Genomic DNA, 9,036 nt, shown 5'->3' on the forward strand with positions numbered 1-9,036 from the left:
AAAAATTGTTTGCATGTTAATAAAGTCACTACACTAAATTTAGTAATTAATATTTATAAGTCAAGAGAGAGAGAGATTTATTGTGATAATAGTAAAATTTATAATGTTATTATTATATTAATATTCTTATTCACAATCAGACAAAATATTTGTAAAACTGACAAAATTTAAGAAAAGTATCTCGAGATAAACGTTAAAGATTAAAAATGTAGTGAATAAACATAATTGAACATCATATCACGAATCGTTTCATCATCACAAAATTATAAGGAATGGATTTAAAGTTACGCGTAAAAATTTTTTGGCCGGACAAGCAAGACTAATCGTTACAGAAACATTTAAAATTGTAGAGATCAATTTTGATCTAGGCCAAAAACTGAATCGCTTCCTTTTAATGTATTATCAGAATGTGGGTGTATTAAGTTCTAAATTATTGCGCTGTAATTTATGTTTGATCTCTAAATAGTTTGACATCATTATTTTAGTTGAAACATTGTTAAACAAAGCATTACAGAGCTAGGTTTCGATAATTACATTATATTGGATAGAAACATTGTAAATAACGATTATTTGCATGGACACGATATAGCAATTTATAATAATTTATTTTATCGCGCTTTGAATGTAACTGTAACATTCGTTACATAACTTTTGCCATACAACTAAATCATAAACACGTAGTTATTGACACTCGCTTTTCGATTTCGGAATCCTTAAAATTAATAATCGAAAATTACAATTTGCTTTACACGTATTGGCGTAATAATTATTATTATTTGTACTTGTCATTACTGCCATATGAATGAACAAGCAAATGTGATCTTGCATTATTTTAATGAACTTAATTTTTGTCGGTATAATAACATTGTTAATGTAAACTATTATACATTAAATATAGTTTCCTTACAATATTTCAGAATTTTCAATATTAGAGTTTTTATGTGTTACGATTAATATGACATATATATTCAGCGATTTGAATATTTTCCAATATCAGTGAAATTATTTCCCTGAACCCCAATTTACAAATGGAAGTTAAATTATAAGAAGTTCAATTATGAAAACATTAATGACTATCTTATTAATAATGCTGTTGATTTTTTATTTAATTGTTTCAATTATGCAATTTCTTAAATTAATAATAAGCTACTTATGTTTAAATTTAAAAATTAATTTAAAAATTAAAATTGAAATTGTACATTTGAAAGAATATAAAATATAAAAATAAAAATATTGTAATTAAAAAACTTGTATTTTATAAATTTTCCGATAAATGAATATTTGGTTAAAATAATTTATAAGCTAGAAAATTTCATAAATAAACCTTTCTATTGAAATTATCATATTATCATATTATTATTATATTATTATATTATATTATCTTACGATATTATTAATTATTATAATTCAAAATAAAAAAAAGCATACTTGTACAATTATTACGATAAGATTCAATATTAATTACAATATATTTATTAGCATCATAGATTACGTTTATACGGCTACTAACTTCGATTTAATAACTCTGATGTTGTAACTCCTATTTAAAGTGAGTTGCGTTTATACGTTCAAGCTTATCCTATCCCCACCAAGCTAAAATAACTTATTGTTAGTAACTTTTGAATAAAGTGAGTCCAAGATTTCCAGTAGTAGTATCAATATAAAATGACGAAAAATTAGATGCTTATTTATAGTGGGATTGTGATGTGAAAGAAGTCATGTGATGTGTAAGTGAGTCAACAAACAAAGTGAATTTTTAGGTAGATTACAATATAAATTTTAAAATTATTAGATATTTATTTAACTAAAATGTAATATATAATTAACACATGAAATTAAAATTTTAGATTATTTCAATTTTGAAGCGGAAAGAATATGTGTACACGCTACGCATGTTTCTTTATATCAGTGTTTCTTTTTGCGTTTTTTTTGCGTTCTTGACCATACGCGAGCTGCGAGTACTCCTTGGCGACACTGAGCTTGCGCCCCTGCACATCACGTATCCTTCACATGTCCTTCTCGTGTACTTCGCGTGCCCGTCATGCGCTTCGCGCGCCTCGTTTTGCCTCACGCCTTGAGCGCCTCAGGCGTTCGTTTAGTATTGTAGTTCTAGTGTGTGTTCTTTTGTACAAGGCCGTCATGTTTTGTATGCTGTGCAGAGTTATGAATAAATATCGAGTACTGTAACATTCGGGTGTACTATTCTTCAGAATATATTCCCAGGAAAAGAAAATAGGCGTACACATACGCTACGGCACAAGCCCCCTCAAACATTTGGTCCTTCGAGCCGGATACATAAAATTCCGAAAGTCACGGATTACCGTCCGTGGTGATCGTTTTTCTATCTAAGAGACGAATGCTGTATATGCGTGGACATAATATTTTACTTCAGGTACGATCTCCACATTCGTTTTTCTATCTAAGAGACGAATGCTGTGTATGCGTGGACATAATATTTACCTCAGGTAGGATCTCCACATTCATTTTCTTCTTTTATCCATTCTCACTAGTTAAGCAGCCATATTGCATTTTTTGTGAATATCGAACTATCGTTACGCGAATTTAATAAGCATGGATTTAATGTCATTATCGGAAGCTAAAGTCAAGCGAACTACCATTAAGGCAACTTTAACGCGACATAAAAATGCTATAGATAGTTTTGACGTAGATCAAAATTCACGACACGATATTAATGAGCGTAAAAGAAGATTGACAGAATTATGGGATAATTTTGAAATCGTGCAATCGTGAATAGAAATGCTCGAATATGCAGATTCTTCAAACAAAAATAAGGAAGAGCTGCTCGTTCAACAAGAACAGCAAAGAACACATTTCGAATTCACATATTTTAATATGATTTCGCGTTGTGATTCACTCATCGAACATTTCGATAAAAATAATCCCCAACCGTCCACATCACATGTGGATGGTTCGCAAGGTGATCACGCCTCTACACATAGGGAATCGCGTATTAAATTGCCAAAAATCGAGCTTCCAGTGTTCACAGGTTCCTATGATGATTGGTATTCATATCAGGATGTATTTGAAAAACTAATATATGCCAATGAAGGTCTCTCGGAGATTGAAAAATTCCATTATCTACGCTCCTCACTCAAGGATAAAGCAGCTGAAATTAGAAAATCCATTGAGACCATCACTGACAACTACAATGACGCATGGGCGTCGGTTAAGGAACGGTTTGATAATAAGCGTTGGATAATCCATAAGCATGTACAAGCTATATTCGACGCTCCGATACTCATCAAAGAAAATCACAGTCGTTTACGCGAGTTACTAGATGCTATCTTAAAACATTTACGTGCGCTTAAAGCCTTGAAAAGACCCACAGAATCGTGGGATGATTTAATCATTCATATTGTCGTCTCAAAACTTGATCCAGCAACGAGTAAGGCTTGGGAAACTAGTTTGCCCGACAAAGACGTTCCAAATTTGAAGTCACTAATTGATTTTCTTTCCAAGCGTTGTCAAGCGCTTGAAACAATTTTTAGCAAACTGTCAACTAATCAATCCACCAATAATTCAAAATCCATTAAGTCCAAAGGGCCTTCCGTCTCAAATCTTGCTACATCTAATGTATCTTGTCCACAATGCAAAGAAGGTCATTATTTATATTATTGTGAAACGTTTCTTAAGCTACCAATAGAAAAAAGAATTTCAGTCGTAAGGAAGGCTCATTTATGCATTAATTGTTTAAGAACTAACTCACATCTTGCTAAGGATTGCAATTCAGGTGCTTGTCGTAAATGCAGTAAAAAACACAACACATTGTTACATTTACCGAATGCTGTGAATGATAACAAGGTTTCTATTGATGATGTGGCGTCCAACAAATCGACTTCTCAAAGCAAGGCGTCTACTCAGCCAATTGTTACACAATGCGTAGCAGCACATCACTCGTTGGGCATCATACTATCTACAGCTATCGTACATGTATTCGATTATAAAAATGATAGACATTCTTGTCGCGTGTTATTAGATAGCGGATCTCAGATGAATTTTATAACACAAGAATTTGCTGATAAGTTGCGTATTAAGGAACAATGCGTCGAGATTGCTATTACCGGAGTAGTGAAGGGAACTATTCAAGCTAAAAAAATGATCAATGTACATATACAGTCACGTTTTAATAACTTTAACGAAAAGGTAGAATGTATAATTTTGCCGCAGATTACTCAGCAATTGCCTCAAGCACTTGTATTCAAACAAGACATAGCGATACCTAAACACATAAAATTAGCCGATCCTAATTTTAACATACCGTCTAATATCGATATGTTGATTGGTGCAGAGTTATTTTGGAAACTTATTTGCGCAGGTCAGATTAAATCTTCCAGAACTCAGCCAATTCTACAAAAAACTCTTTTAGGATGGATTATATCTGGTCCGACTCCGAGCAATATTTCAAGCTCGAGCTCTTCAGCTTCTAATTGTTTAGCTGTAACAACAGATCTAAATCGTGCGCTCAGCCGCTTTTGGGAAATTGATCATTTAGGGTCATCTACGTCCCTTACGCCAGAAGAACAAGCCTGTGAACGTCTATTTCAGGATACCGTAAGGCGTAATAACGAAGGGCGATTCATAGTTCAGCTACCAATCAAAGTAGATAAATTAGTGAATCTTGGAGATTCCCAAGAAATAGCCACAAAAGTTTTAAGGCTCTTGAAAACCGTCTTAAAAAATCACCGAAATTACATGTGGAATATAAGCTATTCATCCAAGAGTATCTACAGCTTGGCCACATGCGTGAAGTTACTTCTCATTTGGAATCAACCCACAAGAATTATTATTTACCACATCACGCGGTATACAAAGAGACGAGCACCACGACTAAATTGAGAGTTGTTTTTGATGGTTCCTGCAAATCTTCAAGCGGAATTTCATTAAATGATACAATGATGGTTGGTCCTACGATTCAGGACGATCTATTCTCAATATTAACAAGATTTCGCACTTTCAAGTGCGCCTTAACTGCCGACGTCACCAAAATATACAGACAAGTTTTGGTAGATCCCAATCAAACCTCTCTTCAACGCATTTTGTGGCGTGACTCTATGAACGAACCAATTCGAACTTTTGAGCTTCTCACTCTTACATATGGCACCGCTGCCGCATCATTTTTAGCCATTCGATGTCTTAGGAAACTCGCCGAAGACAATGCCATCGCATACCCAAAGGGATCCAAAGTCGCTTTAAGAGATTTTTACGTGGACGATTTGGTAACTGATGCAAACACATTACAAGAAGCGTTAGTTATTAAGTCAGAGACGTCTAAATTACTAATAGAAGGAGGATTTAAATTGCGAAAGTGGACCTCTAATGAACCCTCCCTTCGAGACAATCAATTTCTAGATTCTCAAAAGGAATTTGTTTTATCGTGCGATAAAGAAGACGAGACGCGGACATTAGGTCTCGTTTGGAACTGTAAGACAGACCATTTCAAATTCTCAAATATCGCATCTTTGCCGCCATTGTCGACACCATCTAAAAGAGCTATATTGTCAAGAATTGCATTAATCTTTGACCCTCTAGGGCTACTTGGACCTACTACAGTCATCGCTAAAATCATTATGCAAGATCTTTGGCGCCTCAAGATTGACTGGGATGAATCTTTGCCCTTAGATGTGAATACTAAATGGAAACGTTATGAAGCTGAGTTACCAATGTTAAGAAATATATTTATACCACGAAGAGTCATTGAATTGGATGACTATGTCAAGCTAGAAATACATGGTTTCGCGGATGCTAGCGAGATTGCTTATGGAGCATGTGTGTATGTGCGTGTCACTGATGCCAATGGAAAACACTCTACTAGATTACTTTGTTCGAAAGGTCGAGTAGCGCCCTTGAAGGCTTTATCTATTCCACGGCTTGAATTATGCGCAGCACTATTATTGGCACAACTCATCGACAAGGTACTGAAATGCCTGACTGTCAAAATAGATTCGGTTTACTTATGGACCGACTCTACTATAGTATTAGCTTGGCTGCAATCATGTAGTCGAACTTGGACTACTTTTGTTGCTAATCGCGTTGGTGAGATCCAGCAATTAACTACTCCACATCACTGGCATCATGTCAGCAGTCAAGACAATCCAGCAGATCTTTATTCAAGGGGTGTGACTCCAACATCGCTACTTCAATCGCAACTTTGGTGGTCAGGGCCTACATGGCTAAATCTCAATAAAGGGAGCTGGCCTCAATTTCCTTTTGTCATAAACAAACAGGAGATTCCTGAATATAAGGCTACTGCCATCACCACGATCGCAACGAAACAACCTTTCGACATATTTGAACGATACTCAAATTTCTTGAAGCTGACTCGCGTGGTAGCGTACATCTTTCGATTTTTTAACAACTTAATGAGGAAGATCAAACCTTCGAGAAGTTATCCGCTACAACCTGGTGCGGATAACAGTGTTTCGCCCGATGAGATAAATCATGCTACTCAAGTTTTGGTGAAATTGGTCCAGAGATTACACTTTCCCAAGGAATTGGAACTACTCATAAAACAACAAGATTTGAACAAGAGTAGTCCTATTATACGTCTAAATCCATTTGTAGACGAATCTGGAGTTTTACGAGTCGGAGGTCGGCTCAAGCTATCTTACCTTCCATACACTGCCAAATATCCAGCATTACTGCCAGGACATCATCCATTCTCACGTCTCATTATAATTCACGAGCATGAAAGACATTTTCATGCAGGCCCGCAAGCCACTTTGTCTGCTGTTCGTCAAAGCTACTGGCTTGTCTCTGCCAGAGATGTAGTACGACAAATTACACGCAAGTGTATCACTTGCTTTCGAAGTTCTCCAAAAACGTCTTCAACGCTCATGGGAAATCTTCCCAGGGACAGAATCACAGTTCCTAAACGAGTTTTCGAAAAATGTGGAGTAGATTACGCTGGTCCTTTTTATTATAAAGACGGATCAAGAAAGACAGCTAAACTATTGAAATGTTACATGGCAATTTTCGTTTGTTTTGCAACAACGGCTGTTCACATTGAATTAGCGGTTGACTTATCCACTGAAGCTTTTCTCAATGTTTTAAAGCCAGTTTTATTTCCAGAAGAGGATACCCTTCGGACATTTACTCTGATAATGGCCTAAATTTCATAGGTGCCAAACGAGAGTTAAGTGAATTGGCGGCATTGTTTAACGAGCAAAGGGATCAACAACAAATTAGCGATTATATGGCTATCAAAGGGATCAATTGGCATTGCATACCGCCTAGAGCACCTCATCATGGTGGGCTTTGGGAAGCTGCTGTTAAGGGAGCCAAGCGTCATCTCATTCGAGTAACCAAGGAAGCCCATTTAAGATATGAAGAATTAGAAACTCTGCTCATCCAAGTTGAAGCAATTTTAAATTCTCGACCACTTACACCTATGTCCTCTGATCCATCAGATCTTACATCATTAACTCTAGGACATTTTTTGATAGGAAGTCCGTTAACTTCATATCCTGAACCATCGATAGAAAAACTGCCAATAAATCGCTTGTCACGCTGGCAACATGTCGAACAAATACGACAACATTTTTGGCAAAGATGGACTCGTGAATATCTACATCACTGTCAACAACGAAATAAATGGATAATTAAAGGGAAACCAATGCACGTCGGACAGATGGTCCTCCTAAAAGAGGATAATAACTCGCCGTTAACCTGGCCTCTTGCTAAAATAATAGAGGTACATCCCGGTGATGACAATCTTATTCGAACCGTCACCGTACGCACAGCTAAAGGCATCTATAAGCGCCCTATAACACGTTTGTGTTCTCTTCCATTTGAGATTTAATTCTAATTTTAAGTTTTTATATTTTATTCCGCGTGCGTATTTAGCTTGAAGTTATTATAACTAGTTTCAAGCTTACAATTTTAGTTATAAGTTATTCTATCATGCCAATTACATTATCTGCAAATTTTGTATTGCGTTATATATATAAAAAAAACCTTTCTATATGTCGTTACGTTGAAAGCGAAGGCTTTCAAAGGCGACGGTTTGTACACGCTACGCATGTTTCTTTATATCAGTGTTTCTTTTTGCGTTTTTTTTGCGTTCTTGACCATGCGCGAGCTGCGAGTACTCCTTGGCGACACTGAGCTTGCGCCCCTGCACATCACGTATCCTTCACATGTCCTTTTCGTGTACTTCGCGTGCCCGTCATGCGCTTCGCGCGCCTCGTTTTGCCTCACGCCTTGAGCGCCTCAGGCGTTCGTTTAGTAGTACTAGTGTGTGTTCCTTTATACAAGTCAGTCATGTTTTGTATGCTGTGCAGAGTTATGAATAAATATCGAGTACTGTAATATTCGGGTGTACTATTCTTCAGAATATATTCCCAGGAAAAGAAAATAGGCGTACACATACGCTACGGCACAAGCCCCCTCAAACAATATGAAAAAGGACATTGAAATTGCTCACATGTTTGTTGCCGTATACTTGAAAATTATAGAAAACATGATTATGCAATGTACACATCCGAAATATTTTAATTAAACGACAAAGACGTCTGAAAGAAATTATATTACAACACTTATTAAATTCCACATTACCAAATTATTTGCTTTATTTCGAACCTATATTACAATTTTCACGAGAAAGGAAAATATGAATGGAAAAACGAAGTACTAATTGGTGGGATCGAATTGTTAACGATCACTTTAAGGAGAATGACTAGTTAGAAACATTTCGAATGACAAAACAACTTTTCTATGGTTATCTGATCAATTACGAGAAAAACTTGCTCCAAATTTAAATCAGATAGGAACCTGAGAACCAGTATCAGTGGAAAAGCAAGTTGCTATTTGTCTATACTTCTTATCTAGCTGCTGTGAATATCGCATAATCGGAAATAATTTTGGAATTTATAAAACAACTCTGTGGAAATATATTCATAGAATAGGTAGTCTATAATACATATGAGCAAGCGACGAATTCTATACTTCCTTTAATGAGTATAATTATGCATATTTTTATTACGCATTCACTTTTTATTTTGTTTTATTTCTTATATT

General features: G+C 35.7%; 1 protein-coding gene across 1 annotated transcript; it reads left to right on the forward strand.

The window, feature by feature from the left end:
- The first annotated feature begins 2,757 nt into the window (after positions 1 to 2,757).
- Positions 2,758 to 7,819, forward strand: LOC112638978. The gene is made up of 3 exons (XM_025411665.1): positions 2,758 to 4,579; positions 4,741 to 6,927; positions 7,140 to 7,819. The coding sequence occupies exons 1-3, from the start codon at positions 2,758 to 2,760 to the stop codon at positions 7,817 to 7,819; spliced, it is 4,689 nt and encodes a 1,562-aa protein (XP_025267450.1).
- The last annotated feature ends 1,217 nt before the right edge of the window (positions 7,820 to 9,036 follow it).

Source organism: Camponotus floridanus, unplaced genomic scaffold (assembly GCF_003227725.1).
Source record: "Camponotus floridanus strain SB8 unplaced genomic scaffold, Cflo_v7.5 scaffold416, whole genome shotgun sequence".
Taxonomy (NCBI): domain Eukaryota; kingdom Metazoa; phylum Arthropoda; class Insecta; order Hymenoptera; family Formicidae; genus Camponotus; species Camponotus floridanus.

Coding starts and splice junctions, on each gene's coding strand:
- LOC112638978 (XM_025411665.1), top strand. CDS start 2,758: ATGCTCGAATATGCAGATTCTTCAAACAAAAATAAGGAAGAGCTGCTC. Junction 4,580..4,740: donor ATTTCAGGATACCGTAAGGC/GTAATAACGAAG, acceptor TATTCATCCAAG/AGTATCTACAGCTTGGCCAC. Junction 6,928..7,139: donor ATGTGGAGTAGATTACGCTG/GTCCTTTTTATT, acceptor TAAATTTCATAG/GTGCCAAACGAGAGTTAAGT.